The 27,934-nt window shown below is 31.6% G+C and overlaps 2 protein-coding genes across 2 annotated transcripts in view; one reads left to right on the top strand and one right to left on the bottom strand.

Moving 5' to 3' along the window:
- The window catches only part of LOC106681898 (neuropeptide SIFamide receptor), a 135,274-nt gene that overhangs the window by 38,091 nt on the left and 69,249 nt on the right, over positions 1-27,934 (top strand). The window lies entirely within an intron of this gene.
- LOC106681899 (A-kinase anchor protein 14) lies at positions 20,722-26,145 on the bottom strand. The gene is made up of 2 exons (XM_014422464.3): positions 26,003-26,145; positions 20,722-21,124 (listed from the first exon to the last, which is right to left on the bottom strand). Exons 1-2 carry the CDS (start codon positions 26,120-26,122, stop codon positions 20,825-20,827), a joined length of 420 nt encoding a protein of 139 aa, XP_014277950.1. The 5' UTR covers positions 26,123-26,145; the 3' UTR covers positions 20,722-20,824.

Genomic DNA, 27,934 nt, shown 5'->3' with positions numbered 1-27,934 from the left:
GCTCTGTACCACTTTTTTCCTTCTATTATAATAGTTGTATTGAGCTAGCTCATAGTGGTACTGTTCCTGCCGACGGTTTCTTTCTGCAGATAATATAATAAGCAAAAATATAAGAAGCAATAATAAAATATAAGAAGCAAGGCTTTTTTTTTTCGTTCCGAGTAATTTCTGACTCACAGGGAGACTATCTAGAGGTAATCAACCTATTTTAACTTTGGTCGGGAGTAAAGTTTTCATTTCGTGGGACCATCACAGAAATAAAAGTCGAACTCCACAGGCGGAATTCGAACCAGTGCCGCTGCAGGCGTGAGTCGGTTGCTTGATTCCCTCAGCTACAAACGGTCCACAAGATTCAAGGCTTAGCAGTGTGCTGGAATTTCAAAAAATATATGTATTAGAAAAAAATTATTGTGCGATTTTCACTTACCACCGTACTTGAAGTTGAAGTTAATTAGTTCATACATAAGCAAATTATAGTAAAAACTACCAATTGCCAATTGCAATCGTGAAAATACTTATGTATTAATTTATTTTATTTATTCGTTTCCTTTATTTTCCATTATCTTCTACTTTATGTATTAGATATTAATGATCTGACATCATCCAATCTACATTATTTGTTATACTTCTCTCATTTTTCAATCTTGGAAAACCTTTTTTTAATGATCAAATCCTTTAAAAGTTTACATTTATCCATGTCTTTACCACTTACAAATATAAAATACAGTTAATGATATAAAATATAAAAAATTAAAGGCACTAGAGGAAACCAAGACAATGCTCCTAAACGATTCACCGAAAGAAAAAAATTTACTCTTGTTCAATTAACTATAAATTGATGCTATCAAATAATGTAAAATAGAACAAGTTTTTATTTTTACTTAATTTATTTATGTTTTTAAATTTTTAGAAAAAAAAAATGGACTTGACAATTCACAAATTCATTTTCGGCATCCAGGAAAACCTCATAATGACTAGAATAATAAGTTATTAGAAAACATCTAACATTTTTTGTCTTTTTTTTTAAAGCTTTCTTTCTCATCGATTTATTAAAATTAGATATGGCGATAATGTGATTGTACCGTAATGACCACTAGATGAATGATCAATGATGAATGATGAATGACGAATAGAGTTCTGAAAGTCATGGAGATAGTAACAGTAGCACTTCTAGGAAGGAGAGATCGGAGGTCCTTAACCCTTCCATTGGCTAGATCTATCACTGCTACTCTTCCTTCCCATCCATTCAGCCATAGCCTGCCAAGATAACCCTCCATCACAGAACATCTCATTGAGTGTGTTCCAGTTGTTCCAATAGAACTATCCAATGGTTATTCCAATACAAAAATCTGTTGGAAAATATACGTCGGTAGAACTTACTCTTTGGTACGATAGGAATCAAAAAACATCTTAATACAAATAAATTCTACTTCTTGCTTTATGAAAAAAAAATTTAAGAAATTAATTTTAAATATCTTCTCAGCCAGAAACCTAAATGCACTGAATTACTTCGTTCATCATAGTCGAGTAAAAATAAGTTTCCTTTCAAAATATCAGATGCTACACATACACCACCGTACACTTTGGAGAAGGGTAAAAAAATTATTTTTTTTCGAAACGCTAAGATAACAGAGTACTACTTCACGAGCAAATAATAAAACTAATCTGAACTTATGGACTGGAACTATGAGGGATAGCCAAACACTAAAATCTAACGCGTTCAATACTTTCTGTTCCAAGTCCATCGAACAATAAGCTCCTTCCTATGTAACCAACACTACTCTACATCATGACTTTATTAAACCAAAATTCACCACATTTCAAGAGAAACTCGTCATCCTAATCCCCAAGTACAAACCCATCCCTACAATCCTTTCCGAGTTCGAAACGGCAGTAGTTCAGAGACCTATTGTAAATTATTATATTTAGAGTTATAGCAACGGCCAGATTTTTCACTCAAGTCCTGTACGTCTGCGGCTAGCACCCTCACTCATCATCTCCTGCCTTATAAAAGCAATGATATGGTTGAGGGAGAAGCACTGGGATCTTCCGGAGTTCTGTTTTTTCCTCCAAAATAATATATAAAGATGTTAATTTACTTTAAGTTAAACTTTTTTTATTTACTACTATAATTTCTTATTTTAACTTATATATATGCAAATTTGTTGTGAATGTGCTCTCTGATCCATATAACCATTATCTCAAATTCTATGTTAGAATACAATATTACTCAATAATATAAAATTAAAAAAAATCAAGTTATGACACCTGTTAACTTTCTTGCGAGCTTATTTCATATCTCATCATGCGCAGATACATGAACTTCAAAACTGTTAAATATTACATGCCTGATAAGTCCATCTGATTTCGTTATTTTACTCAAAATCATCTCAATTTACTCATTTTATCTCTTTTTTCTTCTCTCTTTTACCCGGTAGGCCTGACCGTTGACTATGTCCTGCCTAACTAGAAGTAAACGTAGGCTTTCTACGTTGAGATAAAAGTAGTTGCAGATGTATTAGGAAAAAATAAATGATGAAAAACTTGAATAGAATTGATTCTGTTTTTAATTACGTTCCTATTCCTACAATCTAAACTCCCAGAAACTGGGATCGAATCTCCGTACTCCCGGCAGAGTGGAGGATAGGAAGGCAGTTTTGGCCGATTGGCTTCAGACACGAGGATCCCAGAGCACTGTGTACATCCCATTAGCGGACGACAATGGGATCGGGTCATGAACCTGTCCATGATGTAGTGGCCATTGTGTGTGCTCTCAGCGTTATTAAATAAGAACAAGATCGGCTCCTAGGCAAAAAGAACCCGTCAGCTTCAGGCCTCTTCTCTTCTCCACGGAATGGAAAAGTCTGTACAGAGCTGCCTCCAGCCCAAACCATCTTTCTAAAACATTTCGACAAAATCAAATGAGATCTTTTAATTTAAAAAATATTTTAAAGAATATATTGGGTTGCAAAATCCCCTTAACATGAAACGTGATTGATTCATTAATCATCCTTCAAGTCCTTGATTGACAATTAGTTAATAGAATCAATTGATTGAATAAACGTTTTATTAGCTATTTTAGATAGCAACATAATCGCACCTATTATGTTCCAATAACTTAGTAATAGAAATACGCCAAAGGGTGCAGCTTAAGAATACTTACTGAAAAATTTGAAGGAATGCTTCACCGTAAATCAATTGATTCAATTTCTGTGCCTAATTAAAAATAAAACAGTGTAACATTTTGTGAAATTTTGAAAGTACTCTGAACAAATTCCCACGTATTTCTGAGGCTACAACTTTTTAATGTAGTATTATTCAAAGTGCTGATAATTATTTATCAAAGCAATGAAAATTCCCAATACATTGTTACAGTTAACACCATACATGTGCTAAACTAAATTGAGCCATGATTATTTTCTACCATTCGAAGTAGCAGCTGTAAATTCATACTTTCTAAGATGTGGAAATAAGTAAGCCTAAGTTCGACAGTAATGGATGATTTTATGAAAAGTGGTCTTGGTTCATAAACCGAAAATAAGTACCAAGAGGAGAAAAGTTAAAAAAACAAAAGTATGAAAGAATAAAAAGACATACAAGAATTAAAAAATTTCCAGCTTGTCATTCATCTGGAACCTGTAAAATGTTTATCAGATATTGTGCCAAAACCGATAGAAGTCCTACGGTACGTGTTCAAGACCTTACTAGACATATTACTCTCATGCGAAAACCATAAAATCATTTGTTTTCTTAGTCGTAGAATCACCCACCTACATAAAGTAGAACTCATAGCTTGCTTAGTAAAACTTATTTTAATCTACTATTGAAGAAGGGACGTAATTTAAGTATTAAAAAAATAATTTTAAATTTACCTAAGTGTTTGAAACCTTGATAAAAAATGGTTTAAGTAATAGAATGTTGAAAATTATTCCATTGTATATAAGAGCAAAATAAAATAGTTTTGAAACAAAAGAGTTTTACTTTTAATGTAAAACTGTCTGCAAGGGTTAACATAACATAAAAAAGTGTAAAAGCAAAAAATATTCCATTTCGAATTCCGAAAAGAGTAATCATCCGAATATGGAAAACGTTTCTAAATCTAATTTAACAGCAAATCCACGCAATTTTCGAGAAAATTTGATTAATTCACGCCAGCTCATTATTTCTGCGTAGAGTACGCAATTGCGCTGTAGTGATAAATGTCTTTCCGGCACCGTTGGCCCCAATTTTCGTGCTTATTCCGAGAAATGGCCAAATGAAATGAATGAGCTCAAAAAGCAAACCATTTCGACAGTCTGACCTCGATTTTTAGAATCAACTTTAATTAAATCAAATTGTATAAATATTTACATTTCGAAAAATAATATTGAAATGAATAAAAACCTACAGGTTCTACATAATTATGGAATTATTAAAACTTTTATGACACGGACTTAAATAATCTGTCTGTATTACCGAATTACATAAACTTCGATGCATATCAAGTTTTCTGATGTATTGCTAAATATTACATTGAATTTATTTATGCAATTAATTTTCGTTAAATATTTAATGTTTACAAAAATATTCGAAATTTCGTAGAAGAAGTTAATTTTAATTCCGAATGTTTTATTCGTTAGAAATAAATCTTATTTCATTATAAATTTAACAAATAAAATGTTGATATGATCCTATGATAACGATCGGAGCCACGGATGTGGATTATTTTAACTTTTTTTTTTTAAATCCCATCAAATCACCTTTACCCTTCGTCGTAAACCAACCTACTGCCCTACAGTTTCATTTAATAATGTTACTCTTACCCCTGTCGAACAGATCCGCTACCTTGGACTACATTTGGACAAACGATTAACCTGGAATCCTCACACAAGACTGAAAATACAGGAAACTGCACGTCGATTTCGACTATTACAGCACTTACTGGACAAACGGTCTAAACTTCCAACACATTACAAAAGACTGATCTACATCACTGTAATAAGGCCAATCTGGACATATGGAGTTGAGCTTTGGAGCTTAAGAAGGTTTAGTGGAACCTTCGAATTCCTCTCGTATTGAATCCTTACAATCCAAAATCCTTCGTAAAATCCTCAATGCTCCTTACTTTGTCACAAATAAAATCATACATAAAGACCTTAATGTTCCCTTTGTAACCGATCTACCCCAAACCAGATATCACTCCTTCCATTATAAACTCCCTAACCACTCAAACCCCCTAGTTTCTAACCTTGCATCCTCTTCTATTCCTGATAATCCTCCGAGGCGCCTGAAAAGAAGATGGCCATGAGACCAGCTAATGTAAAATTTCTTTAGAGTGCTACCAATGGGTAGTTGCTCTACACGCCTGTAACACTCCATTTTAACTAAGACCGTATTTACTAAATTTATTATGTTATACACTGTTGTAAATTTCAATAAAGTTATTTAAAAAAAAAAACTTTTTTTTTTAAATTTTTATTCTGATTTATTTCAATCGATTAAATAAATACAAATAAAGTTTTATAGAAAACTATAGTGGATAATATTTTATATTTCAAATAAATAGTTAAATCTGCTTCTAAGAAATGATGTAAGTAGGGCGTTGTATGACATCATACAGGATTTTGTTTATTTTTCTTTAGTACTACGTTTCATTCAAATTTAAATGTAGATATAGTAAGTTCAAATTATTTTACATCATTCGATTACTTTTTGTTTTTCTTTTTTAATAGTATTAAGTATAATCATTTCAAAACAGTTTTTTTTCCAAATAGAGGAACAAACTATTTTTGCTTATGGAACTTTTAATAGCCAGACGGATTGTTATGTAAAGCTTTGAAGACTTAGGTTACTTGGTTTGGTGCCAAATATTTTTAAAAAAATTAAATCTGTATCGCTACAACGCATGAACGTAAGGAAGTACTGTTACTAGACCAAATGTTGTGCAAGGAGGTGATTTGGAAAGAATCACACTCGATCGCCAGAATTTTTTTGGATTTTCTTAAAAACGGCTGTCATTATTTTGTATAACTCGGTGAATCAATGCTCTTCTTAATGCTATATAGATCTCATCCTAGTTGTAATAATAAATAGTCTAAAAGTAATAATAAAAAATCTTAATCCCAAATTTTAAAAAAGTCTCCCTATAAAGTATCTCTAATTTTGATTTTTGAAAAAATTAACCAGTTCTCATTACTAGCGATTATAAACAATCGATAAGTATAAATTATTATGAATAGTTAAAGGAGAAAAAAGTATAAAGAGAGATATCCAATTAGAAGGAAGTGAGACCCCCTTAACTGACAGAAATATATTTATATTGTTTATTTATTCCCACCTCAAGTAACCCTAAAATAAGAATTTTCATAGCAACAGAAAGGTAACTTCGTGATCTGAGGGTCTTTTAATTTTGTTTTTTGAGCCGATTACTAAGGTTATTTAATTGTAAAAATAAATCAAACTCGACCATTAAGCTTAAATTCTCTTTCTTAACTGATGAAAGATTAATATATCTTGTACTATTGCTTATTGCAAACTAGTAGAAACGCCCTTGGTATGATGAGAAGCCTGATATCGATCTTTTTAAAATATGTAGAGAAAACGGCGGTCACGCTAGACCCTCCACTACTACACTATCATTACTATACTCCACTATTTATTATTCACTTAATGCATCCACAATCCTATAATTATTGATGAGGCCGTAGTAGCCTTGGTGACTACACTCCACGTGTCGCTACTAAGTCTATTGTACAGGGTCCTAAATTGCAGTTATAGAAGAATAGATCAATCAAAAACGTAAAACATTCCTAAATTAAAAACAAAACAAATATTTGATATTCATTCCCAAGCGATTTGAGATTTTTTGTAAACCTTATTAAGATTACAGAACAAAAGTGAGATGGTAACATTATTTTTTTTTTTAATGTATTGAAACGGTATATAATAAATTTTGGGAATAATTTGAGCAGTGGTAAGATCGCTTTTGAACAATATTTCTAATGGGGGGAGGGAGGCTCAAGATCATGAGAAAGATACCGGGTAATAGCGAGATAATGTGTCTAATATATCGTTTTGGGTTTTAATTTCATTAAATTTCAAACATCAAGTCGTATGCAGGATAGATGATTGCAGAAAACCAAGATATCTCCTTTTCCTAAATTAATTTGTTTATTGCATAAGCTGGTACAAATTAAAAAGAAATGCAAAAAATGAGATGGATTTCAAAGATACGTATTTTAAGCACTGAAATTTCTTTGGAAAAATGAGATATCTTAATTTTCTACAATCATCTATCCTACATACGACTAGGTGTACCAATTAAAAATTGCTATTGATTTTTTGTATAGTGCATTATAAATTAATTAAAATAATTTTCTTGTGTGGGTTAAAAAAATATATATATTGAAAAAATTGTTTTGTACTAAAGACTTTGTGTTTTATCAATATATCTAGTTTTTTGAGAAAAAAGGTTTTTTGTCTTTTTTGGCGGATCCGTATTACTGTTCACCAAACGTTCACAACATAAATTTGATTTATTTTACTAAATTAAGAATTATGACCCCTTAGTAACTAAAAGTAGAAACGGTTCCTATTCATCCCTCCTCTTTCAGTCCGCTGGTTTTCCTCAGGGTAGTATCCTTGGTCTCATCCTCTACACCGTCTATACAGCTGACATTCCAACCAATCCTAACACTATCTAAATGCTCCCTACTTTGTCACTAATAAAATCATCCACAAAGGCCTTAATGTCCCATTTTTAACGGATCTAGCCCGAACCAGATATCAATCCTTCCATTACAAACTCCCTAACCACTCAAACCCATTAGTTTCTAACCTTGCTTCCTCTTTTATTCCGGACAATCCTCTGAAGCGTCTAAAAAGAAGATGGGCTCGAGACCTTATATTGTAAAAATGGTTTAGAGTGCTACCAATGGGTAGTTTCTCTACATGCTTGTACCATGCCATTGTGATTCCCTCAAATTTACTTGATGTTTTTTTTGTACAGATGTAAATATCAATAAATAAATTAAATTTTAAAAAAAGTAGAAACATCTCAAATGTTCTTAAACAGTTAGTTTGGAAATTCAAAAACACCGAAAATTTCTATTTAAAAACATTAGGAGAACAATATTTGCTTTTAAATAAAATTTTGTCCTTTATCACCACCATCTCCTCTACCAAAAGTGCACAATAAATAGTGGAAGTAGACGAGGGTCTTTTTTGGAATGAACTCTTAATTTTAAGGACAACTAATTTTTTAACGAGTGACGAACCACATATTTCATGATTCCGTTGTCTAGAACGCCCGTAAGTCCCACCAAGTTACCACGAAGCAAAGGACGAGCCGGAGACTGACACCGAAGGTTGGAGAAGGGTCTTGTAGAAGGTTGGGTCACGGCCGCGATGGTTTCCGCTTCGCCGGGGATCTTTTATCTTGCAGTTTGTTTTTGACGTGACAACGTCTCATAAATTAGATTGCAGGGAGTCATGTAGACAAAAGTGTAGCGTAACGGAAATAGAATGGGCGTGGCTTAGTAGTATAGTAGTGGGGGTAATTGAGGTTATAGATACTGGAAGTCATGTAGGCAAAAGTGTAGCGTAACAGAGAGTGCGGTCGTGGGGGTAATGATGTATTCTGATCATTAAATTATGTCTGAAATAAGGAATATGGGCATAATAAAATTTTAGTATTAATTCAAAATCTATAATAGCTACTATATATCAAGTATTGTGTGTCTATTTTATTAATATTATTATTCCAATATTTAGCGTAAAGTTGTCACGTCAAGCGCCGAAACCCACACATTTTTTTTGTGGATATTTTCAAACTTAACCAAATAGTAATTAAATTATTTATTGTGAGATAACGTTTCGCCCCCACTTTTCAGGGCTTCATCAGGGTTAAAAAAGATACAAATAACCAAAATAATGTAACTAAGTAAGAGAATAGATAATAAGAACTAAAAATAAATTAAGGTGTGGTTAAATATGATTTAAAATATGTGAACATTTATATAAAAAAGAACAAAGTAAATTAAAGTAAATAAAAAAAAGGATGTACAGAGGAATGTATAAATAAACAAGAATCTTGAAAAAGTATTAGAAGATTAGTGAAAATAAAAATAATAACAAATAAAAAATAGATAAAAAAGAAATATAACAATATAGTACACATTTAACGACATAAAATAAGGGAAATAAGAAAAAATTATTATGTATATTATTAAGAAAAAATTATTATGTATGTGTATATATGTATATAATATAAAAAATTATTAAAAAATGTTAAGAAAAAGGAAAAATAATAAACAAAATAGGATACCTACCTTCTTAAATAGGGGGAAGCATAAGAATGAGCTAAATGCGGATATGAAGTATCTACAGTGTAGGAGAGTGGGGGGGTTGGCTGATAACAACTACGTTACATTTGAAAGCAAAAATAATGTTAAAGTAAAGATAATATTTGGATATATAAGAAATTATTAAATATAGGCTAATAATAATATACAAAATAAGGGGTAGAAATTATATAAAAATGTGCATGCATAAAATAAAAAATTATATAAAATTAAAAGAATAGATAGAATAAATATAATATAGTGAAGAAAAGAAAATATAGTAATTTAAATGGAGGTACAAAGGTGTGGTAAATTTATATATTAAAATATAATTATTTCCTATAATATAAATATTATTAATTTTTTTTATTGTATGAACGTCGACCCAATCTTATATTTGAAAATCTCTAGGAGAATTATGATTGTAAATTTAAATTAAAAATATCATATAGATTCTAATTGTTATATAAGTCAATTTTTCTTTTTACATTTTCAATTATTTACGTCAAATATACAGATATATTTTTGTCATGGTCTAGAGAATATACGTGCAATAAAACATAAAATAAAATTTGTAGATTTTATAAGCCACTTTGGTTTGCTACATAAGAAATTGAATATTACATAGGATTTTTAATGATTATCATTCCATGCATTATTTCCAATTTATTTATTTACTGAATAATTAAGAAAAGGGTAAATCAAGAAAGTTTAATTGTTTTTAAACTAGTTTTTTGAAATTTTACTTCCTCAGGCTATTTAGAATGGATTGAGGAATTCGGTGAATTTTATTTTTACAATTTATTATTAATACGAGATAATTTGTAGTTGAGTCCTTGCCAAGTCCAATTAACTCTTAGTTCTTTCAATGGCCATATTTGTTCATACAATGGAGAGGAACAAATATGAAAACGTGTACATAGTTTAAAAAAATGTTGTTCATCTGAAACCATGAAATTTTTTTTTTTTCTGGGGGGGAGGGAGGTCGAGGTTCAAACATCTGATAACTGCTATCAACGACAATGCCGGAAACTGAGCATCTTACAGTAACTTGACTTGGCTAGTATATCAATTGTGCTTTTATTTAGCTTACAATTGGAGAGCACTTCTATACTTTATATGGCAGACAAGGATGTACGCATCCGAACAACTTGAATATTTAAATCTAACCTCATAATAAGTAATACAAATTATTTTTTATGGTAACCATTGTTTTATGCCTTTTTTTTTTTTTTTTACGTTGGTGCACGAATGACCCTTAGGTAGATAGGGTAAAAGTGTAACACATACATGCATAACATCATAGTTATGTTTTCTATTTTAATACCTCTGGTCAAATGAATAATGTAATAAATATGGTTTTAAAGTTTTATATAAAATATAAAAGGAACACCTAAATTTAAATTTTTAAACAAAAAGTCGTGAATAATTGAGGATTTATTCCCTATCTGTTCCCTATTTTATCCTTTTTTCTCCCTAGGAATACTTTGGATTGTCAGAGAACTAAAAGCCATTTACACATTCACCCCAACTGAATGGAGAAATGTGTACCATGGAGGTCGTTAAAAAAGAAGGAATTCGCGAAAGAATTTCAATTTCAATAATTAGAAAATCTCTAACAGTTATGTAATCTACATTTGATCCTCTAAATAATAGAGGAAAAGAGCTAGTATACCTAAAATTAATAAGGCCGTCTGTGCCTGAGGGAGCTGAGGCGTAGGTCTATGTAACATTAAAGGTGCAGTGGGAACAGTTCGAATATGGCCTGGGGGTTCGACTTTTATTTCTCAGGTGGTCCCACGAAATGAAAACTTGACCCCTTACTATGGTTAGAATATTGTAGTACCCTATAGATAACACCACCGTATGTCAGAAATGGCTAGAAAGGGAGTAATAAAAAAACCGGAATTACTGTCCTGCAAATGGGGGTTGAAAATCACCTATTGCATTTTTATAACACAATTACCCCAGTTCACCCTATATTGTCACATATGGCGACCATATAGCGAAGAGAATGAGACAACTTAGAAGAGCGAAAAGAGAACATAGTTGGGTTCCAGAAAAGAACGAACACTCCGATATATCTCGAATGGGAAATCAATGTGTTAAGATTTCTTAACTCTCTATATAATTCTTAATATGTAAACTAATGTTCTAAATATAAATAAAATATATTTGTAGTTGTTCATCACCTGAGTTCAATAAATTTTTATTTCAAGTCGTTTGGAAACTGTCTAATTTAAACTTGAAAAACTGTTCTTAGTAAAATAAAACCTTTCACAACCAATTTTCTAATTGTGTGAATCCTTATTGCCACTAAACATTTTAATTGCAGAGAACATATTTTTGCTAAATATTTTCACGTTTGTTATTATCCTATTATTGTTTCGAAATGTAGCTGAACTGAAATCGATGAAATTTCATAGCGTCCTTCCTAGGTACATAGAAAATTAACGATTTTCAAAAAGGTGGATGGGTATCGACCAATGCTAATCAATGACTTAATTATTCAAAACAAACTTGATTTCACCTTCAACAAAGGCCCACCTCACCACCTGACCAAAGTCCCAGGCTTCAGATGTATAAGAGATGACACGAGCCTTCCTTCGTCCTTGGCAAACATAATGGGGGGGTTCAATAACCATCTTCAACCCTCCTTAATAATTCAAGAGGCACTTGTGTCTCAGTTTTCCTTTTTAAACCGATTAGGTACTAACTAAAAAATATTAAATATAATATTATAATATTACATATGTCTCGTCAATATTCCCAATTAGCGAAGTGTTTTCGGGAAAAAAAACACAGATTTTTCTCAACTATCCATGTTTTTTTTGATATTCTAAATCTAATTTGTGGTCAGCTACCACGGCCTCGGCTTCAGAATGGAAATGGAAAACAAAATCGAAAATACTGCAACTACTTCAGTTTTTCGCTTATTTATTTATTTTTTTCACAGAGAATTAAACATTTTTCAAAGACACTCTCCCTACAAAATTAAAGTAGACAAAATTTTCTATGAAATGCAATTATCACATTTGATTTTCGGCTAGCCTATGACTCCCCGAGATTGTGCACCGAAGTTTCCAAAAGGATAAAGTCTGATGAAGTATCAGCTTAGATAAATAAAAGAAAAAGATAAATAAAAGAAATGAGATAAATGAAGTCATGTGTCTGAGGTTATCATAGCCTTTAATAACAATGATTTTCAAAATAACAAATTGCACCTTAATGTAAAGTGTTCTAAGACTGGCTAAAGTAATGGATTTAGGAATAGAAAAACTATTTTCCAAGCTTGTAAATGATGTATAATACAGTTTGTGTTTCGACAGTTAAGTATGTGAGTAGTTGAAAAATCATGCCTGCACAGAGTAAACACAATACTTGCAATAGTCGATACTTTCTATACCAGTATCGATATTTTGCATTCGATACGATACAGCTTTTATTCGGGCCAATGACCTTTTGTGTTAAGCCGTTGTCCGGTGCAATTTGCAAGTACGTAAGAAATATCGGTAGTATTGATCCTTTTGGAATTCAGTTACTTTTTTTTTACTAGTTAAATTTTTGGAGTATCGATACCGGTAACGGTGGTATGGTGACCAGTTAATAAGTATTCCTTTTTACAACTATTCATGATTTGGATCAGAACTGAATTCAGCAAACAGGGCGCCACAAAAAAGTACAAGATAAAGCTGAAAACGACTAAAGGCAGCGAAAACTTGGCGAATCATAACCAACCATCTAAAGAAATGAAAGAGCTAAAGGAACTGTGCCACGCAAACAGTACTTGCACTCCTTACTATCGCGTACGAAATCGCAACGAATAGGTCATTCGTTTTCAGTACACCTGTCTCCTGGGAGGTTGCGTGCGAGATGAGGAAGGTCATTGGCAAGAAGATCGGGCTATGACAGAAAGCGATATCGATGTATCGTACGAGTCGATCTCCGCGCTTTCCCCCGATCAACTCGAGGATAACAGCCACGCTCTTAATTCTACGGTTAATTAAGATTATTTACTGTCACGGAAGTCACGAACTCGCATAGGGTTCCACGTATGCAAATTTTCATTTTTGTTTTTTACACAATCATGTTATTTTAATTCCCTCTTGTTCTCACTAATATATACTGATCGAAGATGTTAATTAAATAAAAGACGACTGTCGGGCAAGGCTCTCGTGATCAAGGGTTAATTAGTCCTGAGGCTGTGTTGACATGGGTCCTGTTCGTGTGCTACGTTTTATTAACAGGATTGTGTTTAGTGCTCTGTTCACATCAAAACAATGATTACCTTAATATAATTAATAAGTCTTTGTTAAGAGTGGTTTCTTTTCTTTTTTTCTGATGTTTCTTTTATTCAAGAATAATATCCTACAAATATATTTTAATTGGAAATTAACAGTGAGGACACAAAGCAGTAATTTAAAAGTTATATCAATCTGAAGCATAACAGACGCATGGTTACTGTGAGATGGCAACACTGCGTGGGCAATACTGACAAGCGAGAGCAGAGAGAAGGTTTTTTTTTGTTTTTTCGGGGACAGTGATAATAAAAGTGAGAGTGCGTATATTTATCCTAGTTTGCTGAAAGTTATATTAGTTGTGATTTTGACTTCTGAGTTGTGAGGGACTCTTTCTTTTATTATTGAGATTATTCTCTAACCTATAATGTAAGTGTTTAAGCTAATATAATATTTCTTAGATAGTTATTCACCCCACACCTGACACCAAAATGTAGGGACTATAGTCTTTTTTTTAAATGGAGAAATAAGAGAGATGAAGAATAAACAAAACCATAGATCTCAATATTATATTAGCTTAAACACTTACATTATTGGTTAGAGAATAATCTCAATAATAAAAGAAAGAGTCCCTCACAACTCAGAAGTCAAAATCACAACTAATATAACTTTCAGCAAACTAGGATAAATATACGCACTCTCACTTTTATTATCACTGTCCCCGAAAAAAAAAAAAAAAAAAAAAACTCTCTGCTCTCGCTTGTCAGTATTGCCCACGCAGTGTTGCCATCTCACAGTTACTGTAGGATTTGATATAAACTCTTTTTTGTATGATTATTAGCAACTATAAGCGTTTGTTAAGTCTATTTGTATGCTGCTAGGAAAAGTGAAGCCAAAAAGGCGTGCCCTTTGATAAACTCTAGGGGCTTTGCAGAGGAGTAGGATGTAATCATAGTTTTCAGTAATCTTAGATTACAATAGCCGATATTAGATATTACTAATCCTAACGTAGATCTGAGCTGAGGTGACGTAATCAACCCCCAAGTTTTTTTTTTTCACTTTTGCTTTCAATAAAAATATAATACTCTCCTGTTTAAGTCACTTAGCACTTTATTATACTTAATAACACATACTTTCTCTAAAGCTTTAAATATCTTACAACTTCATATTTGTCCAACAACACTTTCATAATCTCATAAACTCATATACAGAGGGTGGCAGCAAAACTCTACCCTCCTTCAAAGCAAAAATGAACACACCCGCGATGGTTAGGTTTACGTTGAGGTTGATGGGAATGCCTACTATTGTAATATTGTAATCTAAACTGAAACAGAAGGGAGCCAGTGATTGGCTCGTACACTTCTACTCAGCTGCCACACCCTTAGTCTACCACAAGCCCCGCCTTTTTTGCTTCATTTTTTCTCCTAGATTACTACTCTTCATACTTTTTCCTCCAAGCTCATATATATGGTATAGTATTTGGTATATATGGTAATACGTTTTCCTCCATTTTCATTTATTAGTATGAAACATCATTAGTAATTATGAAATAATTAATTGCCTTAGTATTTTGAAGGAATGTCATGAAAATTATGTTATTTTATTAATAAAAAATATTTTTAATAATAATATAACATACTATTAACATAAATAAATGACTTGTATTGTAAAGTGTTTTAATAATAAAAGAATTCTGAAATCGATTTAATATACCACATTAAAAAATCATAGGATAAAAGAAAATAATATAAGGTAGTTCCGATGGCAAACATCAATTTGAAATGTAACTAAATGAACTATCATTATTACTAATGTAATCTTTTATATAAGCTATTATGCAAGGATAATGTCAATATTTACGTCTTAAATATTAAAATACTATCGACTTTTTAAATGGTGTCACAATAGGTTCTGATAACGAGTCAGCCCTAGGCCACATAAATTCATAAACACATCGTCCCTTCTCTCACGACCTTCTGAATACTATACTACACTACCAAGGTGGCATTTTTTATTCATCAACGTTCAAAAACTAGCTCGTTTAGGCCAAGTTACAATTAATTTTAAATTTTTATAGCGATCTGGTCATCGAACTCTTTGTGAAGTGCTTTGGCTACACAAGTTTTCTCTTAATTTTAACTGTAGGTGATCCCATATACAACATATATAGAGAGATAACAGTAAGGTGTATATTTCTATAGTTATCTACTTATCACGTTTTCTTACTAAAATCTGTTATATTATGGGTTCTATTCTATCATTAGTATCTAGTAAGTAGAATTGAACAAAATTTGTACGTTTTTTCTCTTATAATCACTTAAAGTTCTTAGCTGTATTTTCATGATACTAGAGAATAAAATATGTGGATATTTTATTTTTTTGAATTTGGTTAGTGGAGAAATATTTTATAAGCCGATGTTAAAATCTCAATTTAGTGAGATTCTTACTCGTAAAAAAAAACAACTCTTATTTCGACTCTATTACCCCTACTTATGTATTTGACTGCTCATGGAGCAATTTGGCTGGCTTCCTGACTCCTGTGCTCTCAGTAACTCCACGTGCCACGCCCTGTCATCATTAGAGCGACTGGTTTTCCTGAAAGACTTTTCCCTTTCATCGAGCAATATCGAAAACCGAAGAAAGCTTGTTCCACTTTTCTATCCTCGTGTCCGCAGTTAGGACACATTCTACATCTAGTTTGAAGCGGGTTAGATAGCAGTGAAGCAAACAAACCCGGTAATCATTCGAGTGAGGTACTCAACCTGGAAAAGTTCCGTGATGTCAATTCTGCTTTTTCAAGAAGAACCGATGGAACCATCTTCCAGATGAGACGTTCCAATGCACCTACAATCATTCAAGAGTATAATGTCTCTCGGTATAATGTCAGCAGTGGTTCCCAGCCCATAGAAGCCTGTGGACCACTAAACCAGAAATTGAATATATGCAGGTTCTTGTGGACCAAAGGTTGGAAACCACTGCAGTTACTAGCTATTGGCTCTTCTTGTCCTTTTCAGAACATCCTATTGCGTTCATCTATGATCCAATCCTTCATGATCCGTACCTGATCATAGTATTATATTCTAACCGGATTATAACCTTCTTTACTTTCCAACGGACCCCATTAGGCATTACTCATGTAGGAAAATGATTGTCTTCTCTGTGCTCATCGTCGGACAATACGTCACATTTATTGTTCTAGAATGCTAGAACAGTGTGTGAGTGCGTCAGACAAACATCCCTGTGTCAAACAATCCACAAAATCGTAATCTAGAAATAATGAAATTTGCATCTGTTTCAAGATCTCTACAAATGTATTGCTCCTGTTCCAGTTTTTACCTCAGCCATAATTTTTACGGGGATTTTCATTTATCTTTAACATTAACCTTTATCGAATAACAATTTTCTATCGCTTTTAAATATCAATCACTTCAAGAGAAACAGTTTAAGTTACTAATTAAAATTAGTAGTTGAACTTGAATATTGGCTACGATAAATTTTGATGATATATTTTAGATGGAGGTACTTAAAAGTTCCTATGTCAACTTCATAGAATTTCATCCACAACTTTCGCTTAAGGAGTTGGCTAGAGTTAGGGTTCAGTGTAAAAGGTTATGAAAATAATTTCATCATATGTCGTCCAATGCTTTCTCTTACTCAGAGGAAAATTACACTTCTTGAGACGCCTATCTTTCAAAAATCGCTGGTCCCGTAGATTATTATTTGTGAAAAAAAAAAATTAATTTTTTAGTATTGATTAAAAAACTTTTGCGGCATCCTTTTCGAGTTAAATAAAGCAACGTAGGAATAATTTAAGAAATAAAAAAAAACGTAAGTATATAGTAAATGCTGGTAATGCACTGTATATTTGCTATTTTTATTTTGTTTTTATTTTTTAATGATCACTTGCGCCATCCACCTTCGGAGTCATTACTATAATGACTTTTGTGCATGGCAAACGTTTTTTCTCATTGACTACATAATATGTATACAACTTCTCTTCCATTTATTGTGACATTAATACGTGTGGAAAGCGCTTGACTCGGTGATTTTTTCCTCCCTTTGATTATGTGCTAGAAGTGCTAGATCCGACTTGCTCAAGTTCAAAGCCTTCAAGTGAGTAAACAAATTAAGCACCTTGAGTTAACCCTTCGGACACGAAACGTCCTTTCACTGAGCTCTAACAAAGGAATTGAGAGTTTGCTTAAAACAGAACCTCTCTGATATCGATCTCTTGAATCAGGAATTTTAACACACGTTTAAAATTCAAGCTGAGGCGAAGCAGTTTTGTGTTTTACATGCCACGGCCATCTTAATTGACCGCCTTATCCCAGCGAACATCTAATCCCACCATGGGTATTGTTACAGGGCAGCGTAAGGGAGGAGTCATCTTGTAGTTACGTTACGTTAACACAGAATCAAATACCATGTAAGCTAGTTTCAACTTTGATATTAAAGTACTACTCGCGTTGACGTAAAATAATAGACTTTTATTGTAATGTAGAAGTAAATTTGGTTTTTTAAAATTTGTCTACAACAAATATTGTGATAAATTATAACAGTGAAAATGAATCGTGATTAAAAGTTTTAATTTTTTAGGAATTTTAAAACAGGGTAATTGTGGACTGAAATTAATGACCTGGGCAAAATACCCTGCATAAAGTTTTTTTAAAACTGATGTGGTTCTAAAATTGTATTTAAAATTGTCCTTGAAGATTGCCGAAACGTCAGACTTATAAAAAAATATAAATTGTTTTGAGACTAAAATTAGATACAATTTATTTTATTTAAATAATAATAACTAGTCTCAAGAAAGTGTAAAGATTACATAAAGTTTCTCATTTTTTGAAGGAAATCGGACAATTGTCAATATAAACTGTATTTTTTATTTATTTTTTAGGCCGACTTTAACCTCCTTATATATGTACTCTGCATGTTTAATATTGCAACCCACACACTAACACATATGGATACAGGATTTATAGAATCGCTATTAGAAAAATGGAGCAGTTTTCCTTTCAAGGTTGATTTTGCTTTCTATCGTCTGTTCCGAGCCATCATCCCGTCTGGTCTGACTCATCGAGATCTTCCACCTCTTTGCCTTTCCACTTAGCCGATGAGGCATCCTCCGCTGACCCTCCAAGGTCAATCTCTTTCTGGTCAAATAGCCTTTCTATGTGGTAATGACTTCTGGAGAAGATGGAGTGCCGCTATCAGCTTTGGAACACCGATGCTCTAATAGTTAAGCGTAGTCCGGTTGGCCAGGAGATACCAGAGAACAACCCGTTTACAAAAGATATCTCTTCTATTCTGGTAATTGGATATAAATCATACTTCAACTCGATTTAGTGTGAAAAATAATAAATCAGTTGTTGTTATACTCAACATTAACAAAACATTCGGATTTTCATAATAAAGGAAACTTGAATTTCACCATCTTTATTTTAACCTTTATATGTAATTATATATACTTGATTCATTCACATTTCTGCTATTTTTGAGGGAATTGTAATCCTTGCTACTCTGAATAAATTGTAACCGACTAAAATTCATTAACATCTGCTAACTGTACATTAACAAACTAGTAACTGTAGAGTTACTACATACCTACTCATTCTGAAACTATGGAAATGGATACACCTGGTAGCTGGAGGACATGCCTGATTTGTCCAATACTGAAGAAAGAATCTACATCTGATTTGACAATTACAGAGTATAGCATTACTTCCAGTTGCATATATGATCCTGACATATATAATGATTTGGTTAATCATTTGAACTCCTATTATAAGAAGTAGGCAAGTACTGAGCGGAATTTTAGCGATAAGAGCACTTCGGAATAAATATTTATCCAGAAACAAATACTTAACATAAGATGGAAAGTTCAATGACTTCAAAGCAGCCTACAACTCCGTCAATGGAAACTGTTTGGAAAATCATGCAACAATTAGGATTGCTAGAGAAGTTGGTGCAGAGATGACCGAAGCTTTTGAAATGAAGTCAGGACATAACCAAGAAGACTTACCACGGTGGTATTCATCATGGCATTGGAGTGGATAATGGGGAATGCACCAGAGTGTCCTGTGAAATGCACGTGGAAGTGAAGCATAAATACCTCATCGCATATATGGATGATATAACAGTCCTTGTTAAGGAGAAGATATGACCTTTTGAATACGAGCGACAGAAAATACTGGCTAACAAGTAAATCAAATTTAAACAAGGTATATCAATGTAAGCAGGCAAATTAATCAAGTAGAAAACGTAAGAATGAGCAATTTAACGTTTCTGAAAATTTAACAGCTTCAAATACTTCGGGAGCTTAGTAACCTCCTTGAACGAAAGAGGTTACAGCGGGCAGCACATGTGACAAGAAGTCACCCAACAGGCCCTCTCTTTCTAACCACGAACGCCTCAGTCATAGAAATCAGGCCAATCGGTAGGCCGAAACTTAGATTGGTGGACATAATAAACTGAAAGCCATCGCCCAAAATAGTCGAAAGTGGAGGAAGCTAGTGGAGGCGGTTAATGATCGAAGGTAAGGAAAAAAAAAAACTTTGGTTGTGCAAACATTGGAAAAAAGGGAGAGGATAAATAGTAATCTATTAGTAGTTTTGCAATATCTGTATTACAATTTCTTGTATATTGTCTCTAAGTTGTTGATATAAGACATTCTACTTCTTGTTGTTCGTATCATAAGCAGATGTGATATTAGATACAAATGACACGATTTACTCTGAAAGATCCCTCAAGTAGCTTCTTTTTAACCTTCTTCGGGTGTTCCTTCGTGAAGATATTGGGATCATGTTTACATAACTTTCTTAATATGTTCATGAAGTTTAAAGGTATATGTAATACTGTAATATGTTTTTATTAACGTACCAGAGTCATGAACTTCGGTTGGGTCATGAACCAGAATATGAGTCGTAATGTTTCAGACAAGTATAGATTTGTTTGATCTTAGTCAATGAATTTATATATAATACATAATAATAATACACCTATACATAATAATACATTTGTGAAGCGTAGTGTTCAAATTGGTAAAATTTAGTAAGTAAATAGAGGTATTTAATCTTTTCCTAGTTTTTAAATTTGGTCATTGGGGTATGATAAAACGCTGCTGTTTGCTCTCATACCAGAGGGATGAAATAATAACAAAGATATATTACATAAATAATAAAATTATTTATTTAGTTACAATTAAATTACACCGGAGGGATTCGGTTAATAGGGACGGATGTATTGAGGGTCCGGATCAAAGAGCCCTTAGTGGACGATGACAGTTGGAGCGTGGTGTACGACTGGAAGGGTCTTGACGAGTGGAGCGTGGACGGTGTGGATCAAGGGTGCGGTGTGGACCAGTGGAGCGTGGACTACTGGAGTCACGACTGGAGCAGCCTTGACTACTGGAACGATAGGGGCGGCGTGGACCAGTGGTGCGGCGTGGAGAACTGGCACTGGGTGGACGACGGAGGTCTTCACGATGCTTGAGTGAGAGGTGGCCAAGGGGACGACGGCGACTCCGGGGGCAGCTGCGGCGATGGAGGCCAAGGCGAAGAGAAGAGCCTGTGAAGTGAAAAGAGGATAACATTACAGTATTCATCATATAGTATAATACATTTCTAATATAATAACATAAAATATCGCTGTAAAAATTCCTTTGTATTGTACATATATATTTTCGTATCCGAATCCTTCTCCGATTAAAATATAGGATAACATAATTATTTCAGAAACAAACGAGATTTGTAACTGGCATCCTAATGGAAAGGCGTTATAAGTACGGTAATCAGGAAAACCGTTGGATGACACTTGGTTACTTCACATTACAGAATAAGTTTAAGTTATATAGGAATTAGAGAAAAAGGGTTAGTAGCTTTCAGTACCGTAAGTTTTTCTGATTTATAAATTTTCTGTTCAGGTGTTAGACAGCGAGTACTACCAATTTACCAAATAAAAATCAATAAAAACTTTAAAGAATATTTTTTCATACGCCAATATGAAAAAATTGTATTCTATAAGAATATACGTAACATGTAAATGTACCTAAAGGCATGGACTACTTTTATAATTCTTCCAAACCTTTCCAATTAGAATTCAGAAATTTTATTTTGATTATAAAATTTACATAAAATATACATAAACTCGTGCATTCTAGTGAGCATAAACTGGTGCATCAAAAAGAAAAAAAACAACAAATACGTTTCTTAACTTTCAGGTTTCGGCTCATGCATAAAAAAATATTTGACATTATTATTATTATTATTATTATTATTATTATTATAGAAATAGGATCATTTAATTTAATTAAAGTTCAGTACAGGTCATTATATGAAAAAAAATAGTTTTTGTTCTCAAAACAGTTTTGATCACCCATATATAAAAATATATTAGAAAAGTTTAGATTTATTATAATATTTCAAATTAATTTTCATCTTCGTTAAATATAGTTGATCATATTCTTAAAAATAAAAAAAAAATTCATTTCTGCTTGACTTAGTAAACTTTATAAACTGTTCATCTCTATATTATCACATTTCTTATAAAATTTTATTTTTTTATATGTATATTTGGAAATATTAACCAATCAATTATAATTATCTGTATAACATTATATAATCACAAATGAATAATAATTAAAGTATTTCCTATGTTTGTAAAAACAAAAAGTTCGAAATACTACTGAGGGAGCGGTCCAAAATGTTCAAAGCGTTCCATAAATTCTGAACCTGCGGTAGAGTGGCCTCGACTTCTTGGCGGTCAAGAGCGCCCGTCGACCCTCCAGAATCTTTTAGTTGCAATCAAACGATCTTTCGGGTACAGTACGTCTTCTCTGATCTTTAATAAATCGATATTTTTTTTCTATTCTTGTTTAAAAATTATCAACGCTAATAAATCGCGTATTTTAGAATTAAATGATATAAATAATTGTAGATACTTTATGATGAATGGATAATAAAAAAAAAGAATTATAGGCAATGTGAAACGTCAAAATATTCTAATCGCTGTTATTTTACTTTGAAATATAATATCCATTTATCTGTACTAATATGTACGCCTGCAGAGCGTGTTCATTAGAATCCATTTAATTTCGGAAGTCCGATTATTTTTTATTTTTATGTGCTATTTACTACGCGCTACGCCACTTAGGTACGTATCCGTGAGCGTTGCCATGATAATTCTCATGAAAATTTAAATTTTAATGGTGGTTCTTTTCAAAAAATTCAGAAAAAAATGAACTCAAGCCACTTTCTATCCATTTTGAAAATTCATTCTGACTTGATTTTTTTCTTTTAGTTATTGATTCTTTAGTAGTTACACATACATTTCTGATATTATTGGTAAAACAGAGGGTATTGATCAATTATTCATAATGTATATGAAACAGTCATCGTACTGATGACCCAAATTTAGGGCGAGTAAAACTTCATGAAAGTTCGAAACAATGCTAAATTGATATTTTTTTAATCAATCATTAAGAAAAAATTAAAAATATTTAGCAGCAAGGAAAAACATGAAATCTATCTTTCTCATTGCTGAAATTTTACTTATAAATGTTTTGTCATCTAAATTATTTGTTTTGAATATAGCAAAAAAAGAAAATCTTGATCTTATTTAATTATCCTGACCAAACAATGCTTAATGTTTATATATTTCTATAATGATACAATAAATTACATATCAAAATCTTTTATATTATTATCAAGCAATGCCCAAGTGAAATATTACCATTTTTATGACAAAAAAAAGATGAAAGTATGAAAAATGTTATTTCATCGGAAGTTAGTCATGAAATAATTGTACAAACAATAGTCGAATAGTTATAACTTTTTTTTATAACTAAAAATAAATTAAGTTTTGATATATGACATTAAATTATTTAAATATTGTTATGTGCAGCTAATTTTATTTTTCATATAAAAGAGGATTTTCTATAAAAAGTTTAAGTTTCTATAAAACGTACAATTATATGGAATGTTATAATTAAAAAATATTATGGGAGAATCTTATGTTTATTAATAAATTAATACTGAAAATGTTGATTTATATCTACTTATTTGACGGGATAAATTTTGAAATTTAATGCATATTTTTTCATATAAAATTATAATTTTTTCAATATATCCAAACTTTTCATAATTACATACATTAAATTTTGATATAAAATCCTCAAATTCGTTTAGTTTTTTTTTATGATTTACATTTTTATCTATTTTAAATCAAAATCTGGAGGCTTCAAACATAAATTTTTTAAGTTGATGTCTCATTGAAAATTCTAACAAAAACTATATAAACTCTAAATATAGGGGCCCTGGTAAATTTCTAGGCTAGGAGACACGGGTGGTATACTTGAATAGGACAGATGACGGAAAATAATCGCAGCGAACGCATATCAGCTATGCGATTGGTCACGCGAAGGAGTCACGAGACTCGGTGGCGCCCTAGTTCGCCAACCAGGCTAAGCGTTATTGATGGACTTTGTCCTAGTCCGCCTATGAAGGGTTTTTCCGGTCTCATCGGCCGTTCAACTTCCCCGATGGATCTCTTGACGGAAGGAAATCCGCAAGATCTAGGTCGGAAGGGCTGGAAGAGAAATGGTAAATGTTCTTAGAATAAGGGCCATTGTTTAATGAACCTTAAGGGTTAAGATATTACTGGAGGATTAGAAAAAAGTAAATTTTAATAGCCAAAGATTCTAGGTATTATCTAGAATGCAAGGCATTACAGGGCATATCTTTCTTCTTGAAATAATGCGTTAAATTATTAAATACTAAATCTTTATAAATGTAAAGATTAAGAACAAGGCATTTTTCATTTTACCCTCAAGAGTAATTAATATAAGAAATAAATAGGATGGTGAGAATACGAAATTAAAAAAAAAATGTTATTTACATAGACGAGACTTTGGAATTCATGATTTAGATCTCAGAAACGTACCTTGCTACTCATAATGTCCTATTAATTACAAAATTAATATAAATATTAAAACCATGGAATAAACTTTGAAAGAGATAAAAATATTCGTGAAATTAAATTAAAACTTATAATTTATTCGTAAAAAATATGTTTTCCCCTATCACTTGTGTTCATAGGTTTATTTGACAGTGCTGAATTGACTTGAGTACAATAGCCTGCACATTTTTATAAATAAATGTTATTATATATTAAACAACCAGTTTCGAACTAGAAAATAAAAATATATATAAAATATTCGAAATGAAAATTTGTTCGTTTTCATCAGCTAATGATATACTTTAACCGCAAATAGATAACTATTTGTTACAGGGCTTTGGGTCTCATATTTTAATAACGTAAAAACCATTACATGAGTTAGGACGAATTAAAAATACAGACAAAAAAAAATAGGACTAAAATAAATAATAGGATTCGAAACATATGCCAGTTATCTTTGCGTTCCACAAACCGATAATAAATCACTCTTTATAGTAACGAGTTGATGGTATAAATTTTAAAAAGGAAAATATTAAGTATTCTCAACCGTAATAGAGTAAATCAAAATGTTGTAAATAGGAGGAACATCGAATTTTAGGAATTGAAAATAGAAATAAAGATTTGCTATGAAGTATAGAAGGAGCAAATAAATATATATAATCAGTCTTCTCAAGAAGTGGTAATAGTACCATTTGAAGATGAAACTAGGAGAGTGTATGGGATCTGTGATCAAGTGAATACTACACACCCCTTGTAAATGTAAATACCTCACCTCCATCAGCCTCCACACTGATGTCGGGGAATATGAAAATATTTAAACAACAAAATTATGCTAAGGCAAATCCCAAGTTCTTGGAGAATGTGCAGTTAGTCGAACTAAAATTACTCCGAAGGGTTGAAGTGACTAAATCTAAATCCTTCTTCAGTAATATTAGATTTCCATCTATATATCAGATTTTAATTTCGTACAAGGGCCGCCAATCTAATAGGCTTGTTACAATGTAAGACTAGACTATAGTAAAATCTAGGGAATACGGCAAAAACAAAAAATAAATAAATAAAACTTTTTTTTAAGATGTGCTACTAATAAAGCAATATTGATTAAAATAAATCAATAAACAACTGTTTTTTTCCTGATAATATAAATTTTGATATTTTTTTTTTAAAATCTTTTGAATAAGTTACATTCGATTTGGGAATATTTTATTTAATTTTTATATGCCAGATCAATCAAAATTTTAAATTCAATCGCTAATAAATAATATAAAGAATTTAAGACCTCCTGTCTTTTAATTGTTAGTAAACTCCATTGAGAAATTAGCTAAGCAATAATATATATAACCATGATTTAAAAAAAAAAAAAAACAGTACCGATTTTATAATCACTATGATAGGGAATATTGGGAGTTTTTTTTACGTTCAAAGATTTTATGTTTGTCAGTGAGTGTACTAGTTAAACAAACTAATGTTGTAGTTGTGTTGAATACTCACGATCTTGATCATGTTGATGATGATGTTATTCCGTTGCCAAGAGACTACTGGATGCTGGATGCTGGGACCTGGAGCCTTATATACTGCATCCACTGACCTTAGAGGCGTACCCCACCACATCTCTTGCTGTACCTGTGTACCTTTGCCAACGCCCAGCTCCTGTACCTTCCTCGTTCCGTCAGTTCGACATAAAATATACAGAACTTATCTATCATGATAGTAATGTACTTGCTAGGAGCAGGAAATAACAGAAACGAATGTCAGCAGGGTTATTTTTTGTGTAAAAGGCTCTGTAAAACAACATAATAAAATATTTTACAACTTTCTCATCAGCACAATGTACATAGCTGACAAAGTTATGGTTCTATTTGATGGTATTTAATCATTAGTTTTAACTAACTTTAAAATTTATTATATTTTCTTGCTTGGGTATTTAGTTAACTACTTAATTTTTATTAATTTTATATAAATAAAATATTCCTTAAAACGTTTTGGACCTACCGTCCATTTTCAGGTGTTGATTCTAAAAATTGACTGCTGTATTATTTTATAAGTTAATATTTCAAATTTAATAAAACCTTGAAAAATAGCCAAAATTACAATTAAGTTTTTTATTATTGTTAATTTCCCATACATTTTTTTCATTATTATTATATTCTGTAATTTATTTTTTTATTATGCTTTACAATAATATTATATTCGAGTTATAAATTCTTGTGTTATTATTTCTAGAAAGATCAAAAACTCTCACAACTCTAACCATCCTTTATAAATTATTTAGGCGACGTTTCGGATACACTCCGTTGTCTAGCTTCTCGTTCCAGAACATTCATCAATTCGTTGACAATATCAATTTCACCGAATTACAGATTCTTGGAAAGTTCTCAGCAGTATCTAATGTTCCCTATTCTTAACAATGCTGTTAGGTACATATGTCTTTTTGTATAAAATATCTTACTTAATTATTTAATCGTCATTTTTTGTCATATTTTAAACTGTAACCAAAACGCACTTATTTAACCATTTTCAGAATCAACCTCTGATTTATTTATTTTTTTTTTTTATTTATTTAATTATTTACTCAGAAAAGCACATCCAATATGGTTGGATCATCATAAACTACATCAGTTAGTTACACTTCTGATTATTAGAGTACTCCACAGTAGCTGCTAGGATTATTAGCTAGAATAGTACAATACGAATTAATTTCTACTGATAAAATTATTAATTCAACTAACAAAATACAAAATATTAAAATAAAATAAAATAATTGAAAGAACTAATAAAGTGAATAATAATTTTACAATTAATAAATTAATAATAATGAGCTAATAAAGTCGTAATATGATGGATAATGGATGATGATGGACAGAAAATTCGAAACGTCAGAAAATATCCTAAATTGGTACCATCCAAAAATAAAACTATTTAATAAATTTAAAATTTATCATTTTTTTGTAGCGAATTCAGAAAAAAAAAAAATCTTATATATTTTATTCAAAAACTTCACAATTTCACATATATACATGAAACCTTCGATCAGAGTGAAAAGAGCATATTTTATATATATTTTACCTTTTGGTAAAAAAATTTAGGATGAAATATACACAAGAGGTTATTTTCAGAAGATCCTATCCTCAATTGTTTCACGTAGTTAAATTAATTACTATTAAAACCATTCCAGTAAAAAGGCAAAAAATGGAAAATTTTAATTAAAATCGTCCTTTTTATAAAACACTGGCAATGCAATAATTGTTGTTATTATAGTATAAATCTTTGAAACACATTAAAAAAAATCGAGCATTTTTTTAGATAAATGTTTCGTTTTTTATAAATCTTCAGTTATCTTATTTGTTCATGGGATCACATTAAAACTGTTTTAATTTAGATATATAAGAAGATGGTCAGGGTTGCGGTCAAAAGTGAAACAAA

Source organism: Halyomorpha halys, unplaced genomic scaffold, assembly GCF_000696795.3.
Source record: "Halyomorpha halys isolate HHAL.00 unplaced genomic scaffold, Hhal_1.1 Scaffold373.1, whole genome shotgun sequence".
In the NCBI taxonomy this organism is placed as follows: Eukaryota; Metazoa; Arthropoda; class Insecta; order Hemiptera; family Pentatomidae; genus Halyomorpha; species Halyomorpha halys.
The sequence above is the reverse complement of the archived record's forward strand: the minus strand, read 5'-3'. Positions and strand labels throughout refer to the sequence as shown.

Excerpts from the sequence above, each read along its gene's own strand:
- LOC106681899 (XM_014422464.3), bottom strand. The coding sequence starts at position 26,122 with ATGTGGTGGGGTACGCCTCTAAGGTCAGTGGATGCAGTATATAAGGCT. Across the intron at positions 21,125-26,002 it reads TCATCAACATGATCAAGATC|GCTCTTCTCTTCGCCTTGGC; the intron begins GTGAGTATTCAA and ends TTCACTTCACAG.